This window comes from Poecilia reticulata, chromosome 10 (assembly GCF_904066995.2).
Source record: "Poecilia reticulata chromosome 10, P_reticulata-male-v2, whole genome shotgun sequence".
Lineage (NCBI taxonomy): Eukaryota > Metazoa > Chordata > Actinopteri > Cyprinodontiformes > Poeciliidae > Poecilia > Poecilia reticulata.
The window spans coordinates 25,560,882-25,586,736 of record NC_088839.1 but is presented as its reverse complement, the minus strand read 5'-3'; the positions used below and the strand labels follow the sequence as shown (position 1 = coordinate 25,586,736).

The 25,855-nt window shown below is 39.3% G+C and overlaps 2 protein-coding genes across 6 annotated transcripts in view; one reads left to right on the top strand and one right to left on the bottom strand.

The window, feature by feature from the left end:
* The first annotated feature begins 599 nt into the window (after window positions 1-599).
* LOC103471600 (aryl-hydrocarbon-interacting protein-like 1) lies at window positions 600-24,475 on the top strand. 3 transcript variants are annotated; one of them, XM_081611752.1, is made up of 8 exons: window positions 615-1,065; window positions 2,965-3,144; window positions 3,239-3,427; window positions 4,937-5,113; window positions 5,776-5,917; window positions 12,193-12,779; window positions 14,184-14,325; window positions 15,948-21,252. In XM_081611752.1, the coding sequence occupies exons 1-8, from the start codon at window positions 970-972 to the stop codon at window positions 16,625-16,627; spliced, it is 2,193 nt and encodes a 730-aa protein (XP_081467878.1). In that variant the 5' UTR covers window positions 615-969; the 3' UTR covers window positions 16,628-21,252. The 3 variants fall into 3 exon arrangements, with proteins under 3 accessions (XP_008418933.1, XP_081467878.1, XP_008418932.2); XM_008420710.3 differs by having other exon boundaries at window positions 618-1,065; window positions 14,181-14,325; XM_008420711.3 differs by lacking the exons at window positions 14,184-14,325; window positions 15,948-21,252 and adding an exon at window positions 24,392-24,475 and having other exon boundaries at window positions 600-1,065.
* drp2 (dystrophin related protein 2) overlaps window positions 16,841-25,855 on the bottom strand; it is a 119,258-nt gene continuing 110,243 nt past the window's right edge. For all 3 annotated transcript variants that reach the window (XM_081611748.1, XM_008420714.3, XM_081611749.1), the window contains 3 exons: window positions 24,441-24,558; window positions 23,679-23,765; window positions 16,841-23,380 (listed from right to left, as the gene is read on the bottom strand). In XM_081611748.1, coding sequence (XP_081467874.1) covers window positions 23,361-23,380; window positions 23,679-23,765; window positions 24,441-24,558 — 225 coding nt within the window. In that variant the 3' untranslated portion in view covers window positions 16,841-23,360. The remainder of the gene's footprint in view (window positions 23,381-23,678; window positions 23,766-24,440; window positions 24,559-25,855) is intronic.

Here is a 25,855-nt window from a genome sequence, read left to right as displayed (position 1 = left end):
TTCTTCTTCTTCGTCGATGTTTTTTGGCGTTAAGCAAAAAACGAAAACGGTGCATTACCGCCACCAACTGGTACGCAGTGTGGACCAGAATGTCACTCAAGTCTTAAATTATCTTAAATAACTGTGTTAATTTAAGAAGACGAAATATCATCTAATAAATGTAACTTTTAGAATTATTTCCAAATAAATCAACTAATCTAATTTAACTTTAATTCTATTTAAATTTTGAATAAACTTTTGTCTTTCTTACTCATATTTTGACAGAATAGGACAACATGCTCTGTTTCCACAACAGTCACTTCTACTATTGCGATGTTTCCTTCCTCTTCCTTTTGAGTTGTTGTTTCCATCATATGAAATGTGGGTATTAGAAAATAATCAAATTTCGCATTACGCGCTACTTTACCGGAAGTGAAAAATAGGCATACAAGTTCATTTCCTGTTTCGAGATCGGATTTTTTTTAAATCAAAATGCAATCATTGATTGTTTTTATTATTATTAGCTGTATACAATATCACAACTACTACATAAAATATTAACTTGGATGAAAAATAAAATAGTAATCTGATATTGTCATGGGGGGGGGGAGCTGTAGCGCCCTCTAGCGCCGCCTTTGACCCAAATAACAGCGTTTAGGTATCTAAAGTTACGTCATGAAGTTCGTCATAGTTATCAGTATGGTCTTTAGTTGTTCTACAGGAATCTGGACCTTTCTCGTCCAGATGAGCCTGAGCTTTCTTGCTCCTTGCCGCAAGGATTGCCCCACCAATCGTCAGGGTTGGTGAGGGATTAGCTCCACAGATTAAAGTGGCCATCTCCAAACCCTGGCTAATCCCGCCATCTGTCAGAGAGCAGCAAACCAGCCAAGGCTCTCTTCACTGGGCTAATTAGAAAAGCCAGAAGAGCGCACACCCAAAGAAGGGGGAAAGGAAATCTTCAAACTTTTCTGCTTAATATTCAGCGAGGCGATGGAGGAGACGTACCTTCTCAGCTATCCAGGCGTCAAGAAGAAAATCCTGGCAGGAGGGAAAGGACCTCTGCCTCATTTCCCACCTGGGACAAAGGTATCTTTAAATTCCCCTAATGGGGTTAAATGCTGATAAACTAAATAAATAACAAATTTAGTTTTTAAGTGGATATTCATAGATGGGTTTCATGTACCTAAATTAGATCTTCTGAATTATTCATAAGGAGGGGAAATTACTCCATGTCTGGCTCTCATGCACAAAGCAAACATTTGGTCAACCAAATTGCAACATGTTTTTTTGGCCCACTTCCTGTTCAGCCTCTGATCTGCTGGTCTCCAACTTTTCCCCTCCTTCCCAGTCACCATCCAAGCCATATGGCGCTGAGCCTGGATGTTGTGACAAATATTTTCCATGACAATGCCAGCATGAATTTCCATTCACCTGCGTGTGTGAGGGTGTGTGTGTGTGTGTGTGTGTGTGTGTGTGTGTGTTCATGTGTAACTATCCAACAGGGGACATGCGTGTCATTTTACACTGACCAACAGGGGACTCACCGTTGAAGAGGGGACATTTTGTAGGTCCCCTCTTGGAAATGACCCTGTTTTAGGGTCAGGGGTTGCAGTTAGGACTAAGGTGTGAATTGACTTTTGGTTAGGGTTAGGAAAAGGGTTAGGTATGTGATGGTTAGGGTTAGGAAAAGGGTTAGGGTTAGGCTGTAGAAATGAATGGAAGTCAATGGAATGTCCCCTGTTGGATAGTAGCGTACGACTGTGTGTGTGTGTGTGTGTGTGTGTGTGTGTGTGTGTGTGTGTGTGCGTGTGTGTTTTTCCACTCTACCCCGGTTTCATACACACAGCTTCTAGACATTTTGTCTATTATTATCACAAGCTATAAATAGAAGGTTAGGACTCAACATAATTTCACAGTGATTTAGTTTTTGTATGTATTTTATAACAAACAGGTGAGAGATTTAATACAATACTCCATCTCTACACTGTAAAACATTTTAAGGTGGTTTAACTTGAAAACGAAAGTCCACCTGCTGCCTTGAAAATGCAATTTAGGTCGACAAGAAATCTGTTTTGATTTTAACTCAGACATTAAAGTTCATGAAGTTGATTTAACAACAAGAGACAAGTTGTCTAAACATTATCTTTTAAGTTCATTAATATTGAATTGTGAGCTTTAACTTAATGCTGCAATTTAAACCAAATTATTCATTATACTAGAAAAAACTGCCCTCACCTAGTTAAAGAGCCACATTTCTATATTATTTTACTAAAAATATCAAATTAAAATAACTACTTATTTTTCTTTAGGATAATTTAAATTCTTGTTTAAAATTGCAAGAAGAAAATTCCTGATCTAATAATGAATTTTGTTAAACATGATAATGAATTCTGATCTAAGACATTTAGTGTGAACAGGACATTATCCTCAAGCTTTAAAATAAACATTTTCTTTAACAAAACAGTCAGATCAATGTAACGCACTTCCATATCAGGATACAGAAACATGCCGCTAAGCATTCTGGGAAATAACTCCCACTCCTGTCTTTTTCTTCTTTCAGTTTTTTTAAGTGCTAACCTAAAAACTCTAGACTGATCAACTCTTGGACAACTTATTGCTATTGTAAGTTTATCTTTCACAAACTCACACATTTAGGTTCAAAATCTAAAACTGGCTAAATTTATTTGACTTAAAGAGAAGGAGATAGTAGACACAACAAAATGCGGCTCAAATGTTTTACAGTGTATGTTGCATAGTAAGTGTCTGGAATTCAGCATGAAGAGCTTTTAAATAATAGAGCCACTAAAGCGCTCACCACCAGGGACATTTAAATTAAAAATGCTTATAAATTCAAAGGAAAACTGGCAGCTTGGAACTACAGAAGTGATAGAATAATAGGAGGAACAATGACAAATAAATTAGGAAAAAATTAGAGAGCGTGACGTCAGAAATACATTTCTGTATTTTCCCCGCTGTACATCTCAGGTGATCTTCCATTTCCAAACCCTGCTGGACAACTTTGAGCGAACGGTCGTCGATGACAGCAGACTGGCCGGCAGACCGGCTGAGATCTTTGTCGGAAAGATGTTCAAGATGGAAATCTGGGAGTCCCTGCTGACGTCCATGCGGGTCGGAGAGGTGGCAGAGTTCTGGTGTGACGCCGTTGTGAGTCCTGGAGGTCATACTCATGGAGCATACGAATGTGTTTTATTTCAGCCCTCTGATGTCAGTGGTTTTGTTTATGTGTAATTTGTTTCAGCACACAGGCTTGTATCCCATTGTGTCGAAGGGAATGAGGCTGATTGCCCAAGGGAAGGACCCCCTGGAGGGCCAGAAACACATGTGTGGCATGGGGAACCTGTTCCACTATCACTCCACCGGCTTTCCGGAGCTCGACGAGATAATGCGAAATCCTCAGCCACTCATATTCATCATGGAGTTGTTGCAGGTAAGCTGCAGAGTTTTATTAGATGATTTAAAGATTATTAGCCCCACAGCAGGCTCAAGTTCAAATAAGAAGCTGCTTTATGCCTCCAAACCAGCAGGGGGCGCACAAAAACTCTATAATTTCTGTCATAAATACCTTATAGGAGCAGAAAGAATGAATTTCAGGTAAAATATTTTGGTAAAAGTTTTATAAGTCTTGGACTAAATCTGGTTAACACAAAGTGCAAAATACAAGAAAAAAACAAAGAATTGAGATACAACATGAAAACAAAAAGAACTTGGTTTAAACAAACAGAAATACATTTGTATTTATGATACTTATTAAAAAATCTTATTCAGTGGTATGTAGAGATGTTTTTTTTATTTTATTTTTATGTTTTAAATAGTTTAATATTTTGCTGTGGACTTTTGTTTGCTATTTTTGCTGAAAGTGTTTTTATGTTATAGCCAGTTCTCCTTAACCAACCTGGGCTCCTAATTTTCAACATTTGATTCCATCTTCCAATCATTTTGTACCTGTTAATATACCATTAGTATTCAGATGTACAGCCTCTGAATGCTGTTTTGTTATAGATGTAAATAATAGAAATGGTCAAATCTCATGTACAACGCGATGTACATTATTATCTATTATATATTCCATTTTGAGTGATTTTTATTGTTCTACATCAGCAGAGCATTCACCCCTAACTCATTTTCACAACAAAACACCAGAGTATAAATGACCAGCACCTGTTTTGACCCTATATAATGGTTATGTTTTCCTGAAGATATGTTGTGTTTTTGTTTGAAGGTTGGCCCCTCAGGGCTTCTGTAGAATAAAAGCAAAGAAAAACCATCAGATGTCCTTCCTCTTTATGCAGCACCACATGGATAAAAAAGAAACATTTGCAATGCACTGAGAGCATAGAGGAGAAACCTGTTTCTGTCTGCAAACATTCAACTTTGAAGAGATTCATAAACTGAATCTCATCAGGGACTTTGATGCTTCAAGACGTAAAATCTATATTTTCTCTTCTTTTGATGCCCTTTTCTTAGGGAAAACTTAAGTTCTCTGATTTAAGTCGTGTAGCCTCAACGTAAAAGTTCACGCAGGAAATTATTTAGCTTTTGTGCTCTTCAAAACGTAAACCTCTACCTGCAGAATATTTAAGCAGTAAAAAGTCCTTTGAAACACTATAAACTGCAGGAACGGATCCATTAAAATTTCCTTTAAACTTAATAGTGTAAGATATTGTTTTGTAGAGCGCAAAGACTTAAAGAAGAAGAAATTCAATTATTTGTTCTGCACTATTTTTATTAGCATTTGATTAAGCCAATTGTTGAAAAGTTAGCAAACTTGTCACACTTATCTGCAGTAACATTTACGAATATCTAAATGAGATGTATTTATAAAACATAACTAGAGATATTTTTGGATGACTGTTTCGTTCCATTGCTGGAGGGTTTTTTTCTGCTCTGCTCCATGTTTATCCTGCTGCGTTCCCTTCCTCCCCCCTGCTGCTCCCAGGTAGGAGACCCCTTGTCTTACCACAGAGAGTCGTGGATGATGGAGAAGGACGAGAAGCTGCAGACGGTGCCCGTTCTCCACATGCAGGGCAACTCTCTGGTCAGGCAGAAACAATTCAGAGAGGCTGCCAGCAAGTACAAGGAAGCCATCCTGCTGCTAAAAACAGTGCAGTCCAGGGTGAGTAAAGGATGGGGATAAATCACGGTTAGACATGTCCTTTCTGTCTCACATTCATGAATGTTGAAGGACATCTAAATGCGGACCTCTATCCCATTTGGTCAGCTGGTTTTACCGCTGTACAATGGCTGCTGGAAAAGACATGTATTTTGTTGTTGACTTACCATTCAGAAACCAATTGCTGCATTCTTGTTGGTTGTGCAGGAGGCTCCACTTTTGCTTTTCAAAGATATACAGTTGTATAATTGTGAATCTGTTTGCAGCCATTTTCACATGCAACTGCAAAAGTAGAGTTGGGGAGAGTGGCCAGCAGCAGATTATTTGGCTTTTAAGTGACAGGAGGCCCCAAAATACCTAATTCTGAAAGTAGATCAAAATGAAATTTCATTACCTAAGAATGATTTTGAGCTAAAAATGTAATAAAAATCTTTTGTATAGCCTGTAGACCTATTATAATCCGGAAGGAAGCATCATGGGTCACTTTCTATAGATGTTTTTGCTTTAGTCACTGTTTCAAATCCTTTTGTTGTTTGAATCAGTGAAAAAAACCCCACCAGACCCATCAAGTTCAAGTAAATTATTCATCTTTACGAGGAACTGCAGAGTGACAGCAGCACCATGGCCATGTCCTGTTTTCTTTCTCCTGTCTCTGCATGTGTTAGGAGATGCCAGGTGATGTAGACTACATTAACTTGGGCCGAATGATTGTCCCCCTGGAGCTGAACTACTGCCAGTGTATGTTGGAGCTGGAGGAGTACTACGAAGTCATAGAGCACACGACGGAGCTGCTGGAGAAACACAGAGGTAACAGCAAAGGAAAGAGGAAATACCGCTGTAAGGTTCATGTTAAGAAACTGCTATGGTCACAAATTTATCACAAATTTATCTCTTCCAGGAAGAAATGACATAATGTACTCTGTCTTTTCTTCCATCTTCGTTTTTTTTTTTTCCTGCATCGCCAAGCTTCACACTCCCACATCTGTGTCGCTGTACCTCTGAGGTTAGCAGCTGCATCGGATGCTCCACGGTTAATCTTGTGCATTGAGGTGGTTTAACAGTGTGAGGTTATTATTCACTCCAGAGATGTGAACCAGCAAATCTCACCATATGCTTGCTGTCCTCTGAGCTCAAGGCTACTGATGTGCTCAAAATCAGAGAAAAACGAAGAAAACACAATCTCTTAACGGAGTTCCTTTGGTGTTTTAATGTTCAAACATAGTTTAAGGCCTCTTTTTAATGTTTATTAGCCACTTAAAGTCAACTGTCATGAAGTTGTGCCTGAAACACTGTTCCTGGATCTGAATTACAGAAATGTTGACATTTTGAAGCAGATTTTCCTCAGTATTGTTTAACATGACAGCCTTTCCTAGTAATGACCTTCACTAGGGTTTTATTTTCTGATTTATTTATTATTTACTTATTGATTTAAATACAATAACAAGATCTCTGCACATTTGACTGCCCTGTTTTAAATATAACCATTTCGTTGGAAGAAGCTCTCCAGTGCAAAAAAGTAGAAATGACATTGACGTTTATTATTATTATAAAGTCCACTGTTACCAAAAGGGGCTCAAAGTATATTATGCACCAATCCTCGAGGCAAAAAAAGAAGAAATTATAAAAATGCAGAGGCTTTTGAGACTCCGTAATGTAACTACACGAATTCCATTATGCATGCCATGATTGATTATCCTATTAGAGTTGACACTTGTCAAGATGTGGGGATTGTTGTGCAGCAAGTGAGCTGTCACTTATTGTAAACACTGAAACTCGCCAAGCTTGGTGATCTTTGTGCTTTTGACAGAAACTGAGATGTGATCAGCAGGTCAGGATTAGTTTTAATGAATTAGAGAATAACGCTTTGACTGGAGTGTCAGGTAGCTGGCACCTGCTAATCGTGGCGCAAGAGAAGTCGATATAGGAACCAATAACAGGGTCATTACAGGTTCGCTGGTGCAGAAAATCTGGTCTGTATGAGAGAATCTGTGAAAAACATGAATCCTGTTAGTTTCAGCAGACGAACTGTAGCGTAAATGAACCACACTGACTTTCATGGTTTTGAACGGTGGGAGGAAGCTGGAGTGTCCAGAGAGAACCCAAACCTGCACAGGGAGAACATGCAAACTCCATGCAGAAAGACATTTGCTGCATAGCAGCATCTTGGTAGCACTGCTGCCAAGAGTCAGATATAACAGAACATTTTGTATTCTTTAAGGTTGTTCTAGTTGATCCGATTCTTAGAGTTTAAATCTACCTCAATTCCTGGAAAATTATTTTCTTTCATATGAAGGATCCATTAAACAAAGAGCCAGTCCAGACCTGCGTTAAGCTACTTCAGCTAAATTTTTAAAATTGTTTCTGACTTTCCATGAGATGCTGCAGGATTCTGCAGCTGGACGTTGTGACAGAGTGCGTAGGAGGACATGAGGTTGACATTACCGCAGGTTTTACAGCTGGAGCAGCCATGGGAATTGCACTGTCACACTCATGGCTGGTCATATAAGCCGAGAGGAGCCTTGCAAGTTGGCACAGCCGCCACTTCAGAGCGTCACGAGTTTCCCCCTTTACCCTGTGACAGAATGCTCAGAGACAGCCTGGATTTTCAGTTTTACGCTTTTTTTGGTTATTCTGTGTTAGTTTATGAACTTTGGTGCTCCCCTACTTTTACTGCATGTGATAATATTTTGGTCTGAATGAAAATCTTAGGTTAAGTCAATAATTATGTACCAGACAACTGCAGTGATGGATAAGTGATCCATCACTGCAGGCATGATTTTCACTTTTTCACACTTTCTCTTACTACTACCACAAACTTCTGCTTATTTTGTGGGATTTTATGTGACAGACTAAATAAGTACTGAAAATGGTAGCATGGGTATATATTCATCCCCATGACTCAAAACTTTGCAGAACTATTTTTCACTGCAAGTGAAAATCTTTTGGGATTTGTCTCCACCAGCTTTATTCATCTAAAGACTGATATTTTTGCCCACTCTTTGATGCACTATAGCTTAAGCTGCTGTGAATATCAGCTTTCAAGTCTAGCCACAAATTCCCAGTTTCATTGATTTGAGTCTGAACTTTGACTAGGCCAGTCCTACTTTGATCAGCTTTGATCTAAACCAATCAGTGCAGCTGTGACTTTGTAACGAGCCGAGTCTTTTCTACACTTGGTTTATTCAGTAGTTTTCCTGGTGTTTGCTTTGTGTTCTGGTTTTGTTGTGTTTTTCAGCTTTAAATAAGAACTAAATGTCTCTGTATTTATTCTGGGTTCATCCCTAAGTTGCCCAGGCTCACTGTCAACATGCAGCTGCACTCAGCTGGTTTCAGTATCACCAGCTGCGTTTCCAGTAACCACAGAATTTTGCAAATTAAAATTAAGGAAATAAATTTGCTTAATATAAACACGCCAATTTTTTTAAAAACATGCCACAATGAGGTCATTTTTCAACCATTTGGAAATGGATGTATTTTGCAAAACTGAATTGGAAACCATTTTTTCACATCACAGAAGTCAACAGCTGGACGTTGCTACTGGAGGAAACGTCAAAGAAGCTGACAGGAAGTAGTAGGAGGATAGTTTAGATTTTTTTTTCTGACAATCTGAAGCTGGCTCCACCAGACCTGTTTCTCATTGTCCTATGTTTATGACATTTGTCCTAGAAGGTTTTTTTTTTTTTTACAGCCTCTAAATGCAAAAAATGTCCTACTGTATATTTACATCCATCTTCCCGTGAACTTTGACCTGTCATTCCTGTCTCTGCTGAAGAACCGCTTTCCTACAAAGTGTTGATTTAAAAACAGCAGGAAGGTGAAAGTGTGAGACATAGCACCGCAATAATAAGATTTAAACGTCATAAGGAGAGCGGTGGAGAGCGAAAACGCTCCCCTGTAATACACATTTCAACATCACATTTTGTCAGGTTACAGCCACAAATACCCTGACTCAAATATAAGATCAATATTTTTAACCATTCTTTGTAAATTGGTTCAAACCAACTGGATGAAGAGTGTCAGAGCTACAGTTTTCAAGCCTTGGAACAGACTCTCATTTATGTTTAGGTCTGGACTTTGACTAGGCCATTCTAACACTTGATTATGTTGAGATCTAAATCATTTTTGTGATTTTGGTTGCTTGTTCAGGATATTATTCCTTACTGCTAAAAATCTTACCAATTAATTTTTGTCTAGTTAGTACTGCAAATATCTTATTACACTTAAAATAAGACAAAACTAACTTGCAGGTAATTGTTCTGCTGGATATTGGAGCTTGTTTTAAGTACATATTTAGGGATGCATCGATACGAAATGTGGGCCGATATCTATATCCAGTACTAATAATTCTGTTACCGTCTATAACCGATATTTACCGATATTATATATATACTGCTCAAAAAAATAAAGGGAACACTTCAGTGTTCACTTAAATGTTAAAGTGTTCCCTTTATTTGTTTGAGCAGTGTATTTCACTACCATTTCCACACCTGTGGGAAAAGAAAACAACCAGAAACAGATATCCATCCATCCATTTTCCTGCACCCTTGTCCCTCAGTGGGGTTGGGAGGGTTGCTGGTGCCCATCTCCAGCTAACGTTCCAGGCGAGAGGCGGGGTCACCCTGGACAGGTCGCCAGTCTGTCACAGGGCAACACAGAGACACACAGGACAAACAACCATGCACACACACACTCACACCTAGGGACAATTTAGAGAGGCCAATTAACCTGACAGTCATGTTTTTGGACTGTGGGAGGAAACCGGAGTACCTGGAGAAAACCCACGCATGCACAGGGAGAACATGCAAACTCCATGCAGAAAGACCCCAGGCCGGGAATTGAACCCAGAACCTTCTTGCTGCAAGGCAACAGCTCTACCAACTGTGCCACTGTGCAGCCCCCAGAAACAGATAAAAATAAATATTTGTTATTCACATTGGCCCAGTTTTATTTATCGGACCGACATGTTATATTTCCCATCCATTCTCCTGTGGACTCTGACCTGCATCCCATCATGTTTTTCTCTGTCAGAATAGTGTTTTCAGTCTGATGCGACCAAAGCATCTTCTGCGTCCCCAGTACGGTTTACGTCAAAAAGAACATTTTATATTTATTCTTCTCTTCCATAAAATCAGATCTGTGTAATTTTTATTTTACTCCAAATATATACAAAACGTATAAAAATACAAACCCCAGTAAAACACACTGAAGTTTGTGGCTGTAACCTGACAAAATGTGTTGAAATGTGTTTTACAGGGGAGCGTTTTTGCTCTCCACTGGTCAAGCTTAAAGCGTCTCCACTGCTCTCCTCATGACATTTAAATCTTATTATTGCGGTGTTGTGTCTTAACGCTGTTTCTCCAGCTCATTTTTGTCACTTTTCCGCAGCCTTTCATCACCTCCTCATCCTCCTCTGAGTTGCTGCCGTGTTGTTGTTTTTCCTGTCGTCAGTGTCATGTCGTCTGCTGAATTTTAAGTCTCTCGTTTCATCCCCTCAGCGCAGCAGTTCTGTGGAAACGGCAGGCTTGCTGCAGTGTTTCTGCCGTCGCCGGCGGCGACAGTGAAATCTGTTTAACTGTTGGCTGAATAAAAATTTTGCATAGACAGAAATTAAATGCTGAGGAACGGAAAAAGCATCAGTGAGTGTATCTAGCCCGAAGACAGAGGCACCGCCATGCGAGAACGCAGCGTTTCTTTACAAACTGGTGTTAAAAACGGATCATTTATTTTTATTGCATGATTAATGTAAATTACAAGCTTCTTGTCATCTTAGGTTAGTCAATGAAGAGTGAAAAAGTTAAATATGTTTCTGCAAACCTAAAAACTCGTTCATGGTGCTTCTACATATTGCACAGATTCTCCTTGTGTTCTTTTTTTACTACAGAAACAGAGCAAGAAATGTCTTTATTTTGTATTTCTGCAAATTCATGTCATAATATGTTTAGAAAAATGCCGATTTAAAATTAATTGACATTTTTAAAGACTCAGAATTACATTTTTGATCCCTGATTTACTTTTAACAGCCCTGCAAACTTTGGTTATAAGGAGGTTTTATAAACACCATGTGATTCATTTCAAAACACCTGGAGTTACAAACTAACTGCTTTTAAATGATAATGAGAGACGCTGAGTTTGTTATTTAATAACAAGTTTTTCCATTAATACTGAACCTCATTGTTGTTTTAAACAGAATAAGAAAACAAAACAGGAGTTTTAATAGATCGATCTCCTCCTCCTCCTTGAGCTACTACTGACGTCTAAAGAAAAACAACCAATCAGAGCCAGGAGGCGGGTCTTAGTGCTGTCAATCAACCTCATGTACTCTGTTAAATGTGCTAATGGCGGGGAAACACCTTACCGTTACAGAAAAACTGCCGTAATCAGTGGCCATGCTAACCAGCCTTATGGTGCGTTCACACCGAATGCTTTTAGCACGTCACAAACATGTCCGACGCTTCAGTTCGATGCATGCGCAGTTTGAAGTCAGACCTTTGACATTTTGCTCTGAACACCCTGGATGTGAAACGCTTCAAATAGCCGCAGCCTCGCCGCGCCTCCACAGAGACGAATGTAAGCCTGACATGCCTGCCGGTCAAAACACGTTTGCAGTGAACACACCATTAGCATTCTCATCAGTTTATGCTACAGTAGCAGAGAGTTAAGGGGTATGAGCAGCACTACATGGAGGGGTGATTGACAGCAAATGGTGTCCCCCGACACCATTTGGTTATTTTGGGAGAAGACAGAGGAGCTTGATTTTTTTTTACAGATTATCTGTCTCATATTGTACCTCAATGGCATAGTGAGTTTCAACAAATATATAAATATATATATATATATATATATTTCTAATAAAAATTAGATACTGCAGCTTTAAAGTCATTTGTCAGAAACTTGAAAAGAGCTAAAATTATTTTGCCTGAATGACATGAACACCTAATTTCAGATAAATCCAATGTTGACACATCAGAGATATAAGCTGCAGGTTACCAGGTTGCAAACTCAGCATCTACAGAGCATATTTCTACTTCCATATGAATAATAAAAACATGATTCAAACAACCGCTGGAATTTCTGCTTCTCAGACTGCGTGAAGGGCTACTACAAGCGGGCCAAGGCTCACGCCGCCGTGTGGAACGAGAAGGAGGCCAGGAGAGACTTCAGTACGGTGGCCCAGTTGGACATGAGTCTGGCTGCGCTGGTTCGCCGAGAGCTGAAGGAGCTGTCGGAGCGCATGAAGGAGAAGTACTGGGAGGAGAAGGAGCAGTACTGGAACATGCTGGAGAAAACGGAGGGCGCCAGTAAACAGGAGGAGGAAGAGCAACAAGATGAAGAGGAGCAGAAAGATGAAGGCGCAAAACAGAAAGAAAGCGACTTTGAAAGTGGCAAAGCAGGAGAGAAAACCGGTTCATCTGAGATGAAACGTGTTGAAGAAGGAGAAGCTGGAGAAGAAGAGGTTCGGCCGTCTGAGGGAGCGAAGGAGGAAGAAAGCAGCCGTGCAGTGGAGCTGCAGGCCTGCGATGAGATGGAGGGGAAGGACTGGCAGCAGATGTTACGGCTGGTCATGTTTCTGCAGAACGAGGGAAACTTTCTCATCAAAGAGCAACGCTTCCCAGACGCTTCCGCCAAGTTCAAGGAGGCTCTGGGATACGTGGACTTCTTACAAAACAAGGTATGGGACAAGGTATCAAGTAGAAAAAACTAAAATACGCTTAGATATTTCTCACTTTTAAATCACCTTTCTATCGCAAACTTCTGCTATTTTTTTAACCACATAAATTAATGTGAACTGGAATAAAATTATTAAATTATTCTCATGTTTTTGCATGAAAATCTGAAAAGTTTAACTATTTAGAAAAAAACACCTTTTATAGTTATAACTACAATACTTCTAGGGCTTATCTATCAGTTTTTAAAATATAAAGATAAGTATTTTTAACCATAATTTGGAAAATGGATCAGTCCGACTGGATGGAGATCATCAGAGCTGCAGTTTCCAAGTCCTGTAACAGACTCTCATTCATATTTAGGTCTCGACTTTGACTAGGCCATTCTAACACCTGAATATGACCTAAACCATTTCTTATGACTCTGGTTGCTTGTTCAGGAGATTATCATTCACTGCTAAAAACATCACCAAGTAATTTCTAGTTCAAATATGTTTTTACCGTTGAAATAAGACAAACTAACGTACAAGTATTTTTCATACAGCTGCTTGTTTTAAGTAAATGTTTCCTCAATGTTGATGAAGAAGTGCTGGTTCCACTGGCAGATTATGTCAATCATTACAAGACATTTTATTCTGTTGTAAGTGAAATAATCTGTCATTTTTCATCAATATCACTTAAAACAAGCTCCTATATCTTGTTGACAAGTTGCTTGTAAGTCAGTTTTTTTTTAAAGTGTACTAAGATATTTGCACTAGAAACCAGACCAAAAATAGTGTGTAATGTTTTGCTTTAGCAACTGGAGCCACAATCTAAGGGTTTAGCTCTCGGCATATTCAGGGGTTAAAGTCCAGACACAGATTTGTGTTTTTGCAGCCCACCATTTAAATTCATTTCAAGTCCGTCCATCCATCCATCCATCCATCCAACCATCCATCCATCCATCCATCCATCCATCCATCCATCCATCCATCCATCCAGTGGGGTCGGGAGGTGCTGGTGCCCATCTCCAGCTAGCGTACCTAGCGAGAGGTGGGATACACCCTGGACAGGTTGCCAGTCTGTCGCAGTCATTTCAAGTCAAGAACTAAGAAGTGGTTTAGAACGTCTTGTAGCTTTGAATAGCTTTCGATGATCTGCTCTGTCTGTTTTTGTACTGAAGAGTAGCCGAGCTAAAAATACCAGACATCCACAGAGACGTCTCTATCACAGCTCTCCTTCAGCAACTTTCTCCTGCAGCCCCCAAATGCTCCGTCTTTGTCTTCCCTTTACCTCACAGTCATCATCTTCATCATTCCTTTCCTATATTCGTTCACTTCCTCTTGTTTGGGTTTAATCTTTTCAACATTTCCTCTGCCGTACATCACCTGGGCGCCCGTCTCCGTCCGTCCGCTGCCTTGCGGCAGCAGGTGGATCAACACGGCGAGGACTGGGAGTCGCTGGAGAAAGTGCGCCTCCCGCTCAGCCTCAACCTGAGCCAGTGCATGCTGGAGCTGAAACAGCACCAGGAGGTGGTGGAGCTGAACAGCCGGCTGCTGAAGACACACAGAGGTACGATTTGTTGGTGTGAAAAATCAAAGAGAGTTTGTCACACCTGGCAGGAAGCTGAGAACAAAAAATCCTACTTGATACAGAAATAGGAACACAAGTTAAAAATATGAAGGTCTTGCCTCTAAAAATCCTTCATCTCTTCGTTTACTGAGAAAATATAATTCAGCATTCGGTCTTTCTTTGTTCCTCCGACACAAATCCATGGACATCACAGTCAGAGATGAATTTTCCTTTTGCTTCCTCTGTGATGAATTATTTACAGTTGAGGCCGATGTGAAGTTTCTGTTTTTATGTTTGTCTTTTCCCATCATTTAGTTTTCTCAGCATTCCTCAGACGTTTCCCTGTCACCAAACCTGCTGGTCGATTTAGACGCTTCCGCCTCAGTCAGCAAATTTATTGTGCTGGTTTTGAGTTTCATTTCTTCTTATTTACAGAACCATGCAGCCATGTTTATGCCCTGTAAACGTTTTACATTTTTTTCTTTTCAAGTGTAGCCAGTTGCCTTTAGAGGTCGTCTATCTGCTAAATGTTTGTTAAATTCAGTCTCAGGTTAAGTCCAGTTGATCTGGGAAGGACTGAGGTTTTCTGAATCTGCTGGAGCTCAAAGACCTGAAACTGTGGCACATTTCACATTACTTAATACGTATTTTAGCATGTATTATTTTTTTGTACTTTTTGCTACTGAAAAAGAAAAAAATCTACTTTTTTCTCACAATTCTGACTTTAATCTCAGTCAGATTTTTTTTTCAGTGATCCTAATCCTGTTACGTATTTTTTAATTGTCAGAATTTTTTTTTATTAATTTTGCATATTTTCTAGGAAAAAAATTTAAATTTTCTGAGTTTGTAAAGTGGAACGTTTTTGACTTTTAAAGCTCAGAAATGTTATTTTCCTTTCTGGAAAATATCAGATTTTTTTCTTATAAACTTTCCATTTTTAGAACTCGGATGTTTTCTTTCTTTTTCTAGAAAATTTCTGAAATTAATCTCAAGATTTTTGAGTTTTTTTTCTCATAAATTTTCAATTCTTCGAACTTGGACATTTCCTTGCGTTTTCTAGAACATTTCTGAAAATCTAAAAATGTCTCCGTTTTTGTCTCACAAATTTTCAACTTCACAAACTCAGAAATTTCTTTGTTACAGAAAATTCCTGAGTTTTTGCTCCCTTTCTTAATGGCACCAATATGCCGTTGTATAATTGCACCTTTGGGAGTAAATTCATTTTTTTCAATTGAACCAAGTCATGCCAAACGTGCTTGAGCTCTGGTTGCTATAGGTAACGGCCTGGGTTTTGCTGGGGTTGCTAGGTAACGTCCTGAGTTTGGCTGGAGTTGCTAGGTAACGGGCAGTGCCTGCTGATTTTTGGTTGCATTCAGGTCATTTTCCAGACACCAAAAAACATTAATTTATCTCTAAGCAACATCTGGGTGTTTTTTTAACCACTTTGGCAGATTTTTGAAGCAGTAGAAACCCAAACGGAAGCACAAAAACATGCAAAATGTGGATTTTATGTCTCCTTTCAAAGGATATATATAGTTTTGAACCATTCTCGTTTACCGTCTACTTCCTCCTCTCAGTACTTCTGTCATTTCCACTTATTTCTTCCCATTTCTACTCCAAAGGTAACTTTAAAGCAACGTACCAGAGGGCGCGGGCGCACGCTGCTTTGTGCAACGAGGATGAGGCTCGAAGAGACTTTGCCACGGTGGAGAAACTGGATCCAGAGTTTAAACCCTTTGTCCAGAAAGAGCTGAAGATATTAGGGGAAAACATCCGCAAAATGCACGCCAGCCAGAAGAAGAATTATTGGGAAATGACCAAGGAGAAGTGGAGTCCTGTTGGAAGCAGGACCAAGGATGCAGTAAGAAAGAAAAACGCAAACTCTGCCAAGAAAGCCACAGAAAAAAACACTGAGATGGACAAAAACACTGACAGTCATGAAGTTGAAGAGCAGGAAAGCCCAGCAGAACACCGTGCTGTTGAGACTGAAGGAGCGGGCGACACAGAAGCAGAAACAAATCCAGATTTGAAAGCAGAGCGTCGTGATAAAGAGCAAACGTGTGGGAGGACGAGTGAATTGGGGTCAGATAAAGAAAACCCAGCGAGGGTCGCGGCTCCTGAAGCAGAAAATTACAAAACAGATAAAGATGGTGACCCTGCGTCCACCAGCTCAGATAATGTAGTGAGCAGGAGATTGCGGCACGATAAAGGCAAGAAGAAGAAGAAGGTCAAACGCCAATCAAGAAACGCAGGAAAAAGAACAAAGTCAGTTACAGGAAAAGGAGACGGACCAGTAAACTGACGGCAGCCTGTAGAGTCAAAATCAGAGATAAAAAGCAATTATATAACAGAGCTGGAAGTGGAAAAACAAAGTCAGGAAATACTGATTTTACCACTTTAAAGCCAAATATAGACACCTAAATAAAATGAATATAAACAGCACGGCCTCATTCTGAGTTCAGTAGTTTTATTCAATCCTCAGAGGGCTTAGAGAAAACACACACACACAGACAAGCAGTTTGCCAAATACAAAGTTTTATTTCTGTACACAAAGAGTAGAAAGCAGCCAGTAACCCACTTGTTATTACAGTAAAAAGCCTCTCCTCAGAAAACCTCTCACACAGATTAAAAACTCCCAGGACAAAGTGTTGGACGACAGCAGGAAATCAAAACCGTTAAACAATGAACTTCAAGGTGATTAATGAGGTATTTTAGTGGAGAGAAGAAAGAAGCCTCAGTTCACCTGCGTGAATCAGCGACTTTATGTGAGCAGAAACCTGCTGCGTGATCCTGTTGCATGTTAGACGACATGCATGAAGGCTGAGCAAACATGTTCAGACCAGAGAGGAATCGGCTGAACAGCAATGATGATGATGATGATGATGATGTGAGCTTGTTTTTGTTTTTTGCTTCTGTCATGCAACATGGAGCGCCAGTTTGTAGATGTGATACGGGTCAGATAAAACAGAAAAATATTATAATTATAAGTAAAACTGCAGCAGAGTGTTGTGTTTTTTCTCAAGTGGGGAAAGAAACATTATGTGTCTGTAGCATAATGCAGCTGCAACGCTAAAACAAAACGTTACCAGGTTGTTTTGGTCTAGTTTCAAACATCTTGAAATAAGACTGACTAACTTACAACTAACTTTTCTAAGCCAATAATTAAAAAATCAGTACTACTGGCAGATTATTTCATTTTCAACATGAGAAAATGTTTTACTAAAAGTGAAATAATCTGCCAGTGGAACTAGAAGTTCATCAACATTAAGGAATTACTAGCTTAAAAAGCTCTTATAACTTGCAGAAAAGTTACTTGTAAGTTGGTTTTGTCTTATTTCAAGCCTAATCAAAGGTTTGCACTAGAAACTAGAACCAACAGGAGGATAGAAATAAGAAATACCAAAGCTGCAACTGTTCCTGTTTATGTTAACTATAGTATTGAAGCACAGCTAGGTGCTGTAGGAAGTTAGAAAAGTTTGATGATGTGTTCCTTTTGCACTTTAAAGTTCAAATTTATGTGCTCAACTACGCTCTCCAAAGAAAAATAATCCAAAATGCCCTAAGTTAAACTTTCAACTAAAAAAAAAAAGAAACATTCAAATCAACCAATTCAGAATTTGTTCTGTTATTCGTAATAACAGGATCTGATTTGTTTGGACATGAAATGACGGTAACCAGAAGATCTTCCATCGCTGCACAATTCAAACTAAAACTCTTGTATTTTTTGTGTTTTTGAGTCGCAATAAAATACGTTTGCCTAGTAAAATAGTAATATAGTGTTAGAAATACTGCCACCTGCAGGTGGGAGTTAGCATTACACAAACGACGTTTTTGAACCATTTTGTTGGAAAATTTTCAGCATTATTGGAAAAAAAGTGCAGGGATCTGATGATTTTCCATGATAGTAGAATCTCAGAGAGACTAATGAAATTTGGCATTATACAGATTTAAAAAGTGATTTGGTTTGATTGAGACAATAAAATTTAAGCACACAGCTGTTATGTTAAAGGTTTCATTCATGTGTCCCTCTGGAGTCCAAAGGGCCACATAAATAGTTACGGCGGGCCGGACTTGGCCCCCGGACCATGAGTTTGACACATGTAGCACAGAGTCACAGAACAAAAGGAAAATATGTGACTCATGAGAAAAATAAATACAAAATAAATAAAATAAGACCTGTGATTAATTTATTTAAGGCCAAATTCGTTTTTTAAATTAATTTATGACATTTTAAGGCCTTAATTTTGGAAACATCAATTTAAAACTTTTTAAAGATGGGTGGACACCCAGGATGGAGTGAGGTGAAGCGTCATTTCCACACCCAAATTTCAACTTCCAGGCTAAATGGAACGCCGCGTCAAACGTTTTGTAATCCGTTGATTGATTGCTGATTGTTGTCGTAGTGACTGGATTCCCCGTGTCTGAGTCGCTCTAAACAACCTCTAACAAGCAGCGTAACTTCATTAAATATCCATTTCTTGTCTTTCTGTAACTGCCATGTCGCTATGATATTAAGATAAACAACAGCTGACATGATCTGAATGCCTCCGCGTGTTTCTCACAGTTTGTCGCTGCTACATGTCTTTGTGCATCTTGACGTGTGTGATGGGTAATCATTGTTCAATGAGATGCATAAATACCCAGAGATAAATCACAATGAGTAAACATGGCTTCTGCTCATTGTTCTCCTCTGAAGCAAAAAAAAAAAAAAGAAAGAAAAGATTTGGGTAATGATAATGGCTTCCCTCAGCACCGAGCTCTGGTGGAGGTGGAGAAATGGTGGCTTGTGTTTGAGAAACAAGGAGCTTTCTCTTGCTTCCCTTAAGGCTATTAGCATCTGTAATATGAACTGCACATCAACCATCCATCTAGCCGCGTCCTTGGGGATGGTTCCCTAGCAACAGTTTCAAAACTAACAGGCATCGAGCGCCGAGGAGGACGGTGTCAAATATGAGTGCTGAGCCCGGGGTCCGGCAGCGTAATGAGTGCAGCAGACAAGTTTCAGGTTCGTGTTTGTGAGGTCGCAGCTCCTTCTGCTTCAACCCGAATGTCTCCGTCCGTCCTGGAAGAACGCGGTGGTTTCATTTCGCTTCGGCTTCATTCTCCCAGTCGTCGCGTCTACCAGTGGCAAACACATCAAAGTGGATCTCTCTCCCGCCAGCCCTCCAGCGATAAATGTAATAATTCTTTTTGTTTTAGTATTTTCTGCCCTCCTTTCATGTCTTTGGGGTCTGCAGTCCCTCGGAGCGTCGCAGGTTTGACTGCGTGCTCAGCTACGCTGTGATCCCCACTTGTCCCATCACTTTCAATCAGCGGCAGGCCTTTCCAAACACTGACACACAAACATCTGATGCAACCTCCTGTCCTGAAAATGAAAAAAAGTTCAGAAAAACCAACTTCTGTCACAACGACTCGCTCCTGTTTTTTAAGGCATTAATCGTGTTTGCAGGAAAATGCATGCCGTAACTTACAGCGCCTTGAAAAAGCAATCACACCTTCTCAACTTTTCACATTTTGTCACTTAAAAACTAAACGGTTCTGTGGATTTTATTGGGATTTGACGTGAAAGTCAAACACAAAGTAGTGCCTCTTTTTCTCTGCTTCGTCATCTACTAATTAGATTGGATTGAGAGCGTCTTTAAACGGTAATTTTAGTTTTCTCCTTCTTATTTGAGTTTAGCGTTGAGGACTTTCTAATATGATCTGACAGGTGAGTCTCAACGTAAAACCCAACATAAAATCGAGATTTTTACGGCGGCACATTAGGGCTTTGTAGATGGAAAAAACAAGTAAATTCCCAAATGAGAATATTAAACTGAGAAATTTAGTGATTAATCTCAGAAATTTTCTAGAAATTTCCATATTTTTTGGGAGAAATTTTTTTTATATAAACATTTAATTTTTTCCCTAGCAATTTTTCTTGTTTTTATTTCTTGGAAATTTCAGAGATTTTTGCAGAAATGTACTACCTTTTTTTCTTACAATGGCCCTAATACGGATTTTGCATGCTTGCTGTGCTGAAAGAAAGTTTTCTAATTTCCAGTTTCTTTTGGGCTTGATTGAATACATGTGAGTCCGTAGCAAAGATGAACTTGTGATAAATTTACACTTTCCCATGACAGACGTTACCAAAAACTAGCTAGCAAGAGTAGCAGTAGCCTCAACTGCCTCAAGCCACAGAACGCAATGAAGAAGACAACGTAATGAAAAATAAACTACCTAGAAAATATAAAAAAGTCTTGCCTTGACAAAATTATTTAAGGCCCACTTAAATTGTCAAAAGAATTTAAGGCCTTAATTTTAGATACATGAATTTAAGACTTATTAAAGATGCACAGACACCCTGTAGATAGTGTCACATTAAAAGTCGAGGATATTATTATTTAACCTCAGTCTGTTTAATGTAACTTAAGTCTGTTTAATGAAACCTCAGTCTGTTTAATGCAACTTAAGACTGTTTTATGTAACTTAAGTCTGTTTAATGAAACCTCAGTCTGTTGTAATGAAACCTCAGTCTGTTTTATGTAACTTAAGTCTGTTTAATGAAACCTCAGTCTGTTTAATGGAACTTAAGTCTGTTTTATGTAACCTCAGTCTGTTTTATGTAACCTCAGTCTGTATAATTTAACCTTAGTCTGTTAAAGTCTGTTTTAATGTAACCTCAGTTTGTTTAATGCAACTTAAGTCTGTGTAATACAACTAAGTCTGTTTAATGCAACTTAAGTCTGTTTTAATGCAACTTAAGTCTGTTTAATGTAACATCAGTCTGTTTAATGTAACCTCAGGCTGTTTTATGTAACTTAAGTCTGTTTAATGTAACCTCAGGCTGTTTTATGTAACCTCAGTCTGTCTTAATGTTCTCCCTGACCTGTTCCTTTGTTTTTATGAAGTTTATTCACTAATAAACCTCTGAGGTTTTCAGCTGGATTTATATTGAGATCAAGCTGCTCACATGTGAACCGTGTTCAGATGGAGGACCGTTTGGTTTTACTGGATGTTGGATTTAAAAGGGTGATTTTAACCTGTATATGTGATTATTTTCATTTATAATAGAAACCCACCCTCCAACTTATTTCATTCTTCTTCATAATTGTGCACCATTTTCTGTTGGTCATCACAAATTCCCAATAATCCACTTTTTGTTTGTTGCAATGTTTCCAATATGAGTAAGTTGAAGGGTACTAACGTCATACTCTTATAAGAGATGACTTTATAAATAATAAAGTCATCTCTCCCGATCACACAACCTTTTCTATATGGAAATACTTTCTATCAAAGTGGAATAATAAATGCACAATCTGGAGCTATGAGTATTTTAAAAGACATAGAATGAAAAGATTATTGTGGATAATGATGCTGCCGGAGTGCATCATGGCGGTGAGCCGCGTCTGGACCCCCGTTGTGTTTGAAATTGGCCAAGCAGAGAGAGGGAGGGCTTCAGCCTTGAGCTCCTTCTGTCAATTTCTCTTCACACAGCATGAAAACAATAAGATCCCGGGGAGGAGGCATGCATGCTGATACTGATCGGCATACATTTCCTCAACAGCGCAGAGATCCAGGAACAATACAAAATGGGCTCAGAACACCTAATTTACCCGAATGATTTGGGGGGAAAATAAATCAATCTCCAGGTTTATGAAAGTGCGCGTGTTTCTGCACGGCGCGTTATTGATCATGCAGAGGCTCCTTCAGTATTTAAGCAGAGTGCTGGTTGAATCTGGATGTGTTTGTATAGCAGCAAACGTGTGAAGGGCTCACTTAGGAGAGGCAGGAGGCGAGAGCGACGAGCAGAGTGAGGAGCGATGTTCAGCGTGTGCAAACAGAGGCGCTGTGCTGGCGGGCACTTCGGGCAGTCTTTAATAAGTCATGGATTTAAACTGATGATGATGATGCACCATTCTCACAAAAAAACAAAACAAAAACGCTCTTCTGGGGGCTGCCAGCTCCAATTTTCATCTCTTAGTGATATGAAGTCAGTCAGCAGAGCCCTGATGCAAATAAACCATGATAACACATTCAAACGTAAAAAACACGCAAGTATGACGGCGTGTCAGAGCCATGATGGAGAGAGAAAAAGGAGGAGTACATTTCTGGGAAAAACCTCAGAAAATCTGAGAGTAATCTCAGAAATTTTCTAGAAAAAATTGGGAGATTTTTGATTTTGAAAAGTCAAAAATGTGCAAGACAAAACTCAGAAATTTGTCTCAGAAATTTTCTAGAAAAACAGCAGAAATCTCTGAGTTTGAAAAGTTCAAGATTTCCAAGAAAAACTTCTGAGAGTAATCTCGGAAATTCTCTAGAAAAAATTCCAAGACATTTCTGAGTTTAAAAAGTCAAACACAAATTTGCGAGAGAAAAACTCAAAAAGAAAGACCTCAGAAATCTCTGAGTTTGAAAAGTCAAAGATTTCCAAGAAAAAAACTCTAATCTCTGAAATTTCCTAAAAAAAATGTAAAATTTCTGAGTTTGAGTTGTCTAAGATTTGCGAATTAAAACTCAGAAATTCTGACAGTAATTTCAGAAATTTCTGAGCTTGAAAAGTTGAAAATTTCTGAGATTAATCTGAAATGTACTAATTTTTTCTGTCTATAATGGCCCTAAAAGTCGTACACGAGTGACCCCCTTCCCCTCCAGTTTTGTATTTTTCCAGTTCTTCTTCTGGACTTTGTGCTCTGATCTGGTATAAAGCTTCACACCTCTGAACGACTACACAAATACTGGTAAGCACAGTGTCTTGGTTGGGCGTTTCGTTTTCTTGTTTTTTACCCCCTGACCTTCTGCTAACGATATTTTCCTCCTGGCTCCTTAACATGCCGTCACTGAGCTGACGAAGCACAGCCTGGCCAGAAAGGGCGTCAGTGTGAGCCTCTGGCAGTTTGCATGAGAAAGGCTTTTAGTGCACAGCGATCCGGACGAGGGTTAGTTCTTAATGTCGGCGCCGCCGTCGCCGTGGCAGTCGCAGGGTTTGAGGTGCCGCCGCCTGACCTGAGGCCTCGTTTCAGGCTGTCATTCTGCTTCTCCAGGCCCTCGCAGGGTTAGATGTGTGATGTGGTGCCTGAAATTAAAGAAGAAGAGAAACATAGGAGCGGAAGACTGAAAAAAAGAAATCTGCAGCTAAACGGCCTTGCAGGCTGTATCATAACAGCACTGGGATGATTTATAAGTCTGACAGTGACGCTAACCGTTTCTCTTAGCAACAGTCGATGTGTCACTCTTATCGCCTTCCTCCTCTTTGCCATTTAATCTTCCCGTCCCTCCCTCCCTGCCTATCGACCCGCAGCAGTACATATTTGCTCTCCTCTTCATGTCTCCTCTCCCCGGGGCAGAGATCGGTGCAGGCTGGATGTACTCACCCGGCTCGGAGGGGAAGACGTTTCTCAGCTGCTCGATGACCTCCTGAAGCTGCAGCACGGTGTCCTGCTCGCGCTCCAAATCATCTCCTGACACAAACACAGTTTTAACCCGTTAGCGCCGGAAAAACACAGAATTCTGGTCCAGTTCCTACTGCAAAATATCTTAATCTGCTTAAAATAAGACAAAACGAACACATAATGTTTTATCTATTTACGCCAATAATTCCACTGGCAGATTATTTTACTTAAAACAAGACAAATTTCCCATGTTATATGTTTTATTAGTTTCTTTAAATATTGTGATTTATCACCAAATCCTACCAAGTCTTTTGGTTTAGTTTCTATTGTTATGACTTGAAATAAATAACTAATAACTAACTTACAAGTAACGTCTTAGCAACATATAGAAATAGTTTGTCAATAATAAATTTTTAGGGATAAAAACTTGATAAAAGTAATCCACTGCCAGATTATTTCACTTAAAACACTTTCCCCATTTTAACTAGAACCCTTTCATCAACATTAAGGAGTTACTGACTTAAAAAAAAGCTCCTATATCTTGCTAAAAAGTTACTTGTAAGTTAATTTTGTCTTAGTTCAAGTGTACTAAGATATTTGCAGTGTGAACTAAGCCACACATATTGGGTGGGATTGTGTGGATTGCAGATTGGTAGGAAGTGTTTGTGAAGAAACTGTGTTGTTTTCTCCTCCAGCATGTTCACGGGTTTCCCGTCTGGCCGCGTGGCGCCGCGTGATGCTGACCTGCTGCCTCGGTGTCAGTCGTCTCCCGGCTGGGCGGCTCCCCTTGGCGACCGCCTCCCGACACCGGAGAGGAGAGCGTCGACAGCTCGGATCCGTTCGCCTCAGAATCTTCTTTGGGCTGGGAGAAGAAATAAAACAATCATTCTTCAGATAAAAGAACAAAAGAACGGGCTGTGCGGTGCAAAGCCAAAGTGTTTGTACCCTTTGGACATCATAATTGGATTTATCACAGACCAACAGAAGGTGCATAATTGCAAACTAAATTTGTGATTGTACTCAGAGCCCCTGAGTCAACACTCTGCAGAAACACCTCACTGCAGCTGCAGGTCTTTAGGGAAATGTCTCAAAAAACGTTTTACCAATTATTATGTCAAGCTGGTTTGAGCTACTATGAAGATTAATTTTAAGGTCTTGCCACAGCAAATCAAATAGATTTAGTTTTGGACCATTTGTAGAATATAATAGTCCAGCAAGTTGTGAAATTTCATTAATCTCAAGTTGAAGAACAGAGAATGATACAAACAGTTCTTATTTTTATTTGCTTTGGTGTTTATCAAATAAAATACATATCTCAATAAAATATATTGAAGTTGTTTAAACAGTTTAAGAGGTGTCAATACACAATAAAACAGCCTTAAAATGGTGTCCAAAGTGTGGCGCGGGGGCCTTTTGTGGCCCTTGAAAAGATTTTGTTTGGTCCCTGAAAACAAGTCAAAGTGGTAAAAATTTGATCAACAAAACAGAAAACAACTGATCAAACAAAAAAAAGGGAAATTGTCTGTTTTTCCTTTAATAAGGCGACAGAATGAAGACCTTTTTATGTTTTCAGTCTAATAATATCCAGATTTCATTAAAAATATTTTATTGTTGAGCAGGTAAAACAACAACAACAAAAGAATCATATTAAATCATTTTACACATTTTCAATTTAATAAATTTGTCAGTTTTGGACACCTGTGCTTTAAACAAAACTCAAAATGTCAGCATTGCTCTAAAACTCGCGGCACAATCAAACATGCCCAATGCGACACAAACATATAAATGTTTTTGTTTTTAGCAACACGTCCTCTGGAGGAGTTTGACGTCTGCAGAGACTCGGAACGGATTCACGCATTCAGATTACGGCTTCCAGAGACTTTCCAAAGAAATTAATCTGTGATATTCTTCCACAAAGAAAAATGACTCAAAAAAACATTTTCTTTCTTCCTCACAAGCAGGAATACACTGAGCACTCCTCCTCATCTTCCTCCTCTCTCTCTTCTGTTCACTTTCAATTTCCAAGTCTTAGCGAACATAAGAGGCAGCATCCCGTCCTTCTTTCTGTCTTTCTCATCTTTGTCCCTCTGCTTTCCCCTCATTCACTGACCTGAATGTGCTATTTAGTTACTCTTACTTAATAATTTACACAGTGTCAT

What these genes read in the sequence shown, in the direction of transcription:
- LOC103471600 (XM_008420710.3), top strand. Translation starts at nt 970, where the DNA reads ATGGAGGAGACGTACCTTCTCAGCTATCCAGGCGTCAAGAAGAAAATC. An exon ending in ATTTCCCACCTGGGACAAAG is followed by an intron (nt 1,066 to 2,964) that starts GTATCTTTAAAT and finishes TGTACATCTCAG; the next exon opens with GTGATCTTCCATTTCCAAAC. An exon ending in TCATCATGGAGTTGTTGCAG is followed by an intron (nt 3,428 to 4,936) that starts GTAAGCTGCAGA and finishes TGCTGCTCCCAG; the next exon opens with GTAGGAGACCCCTTGTCTTA.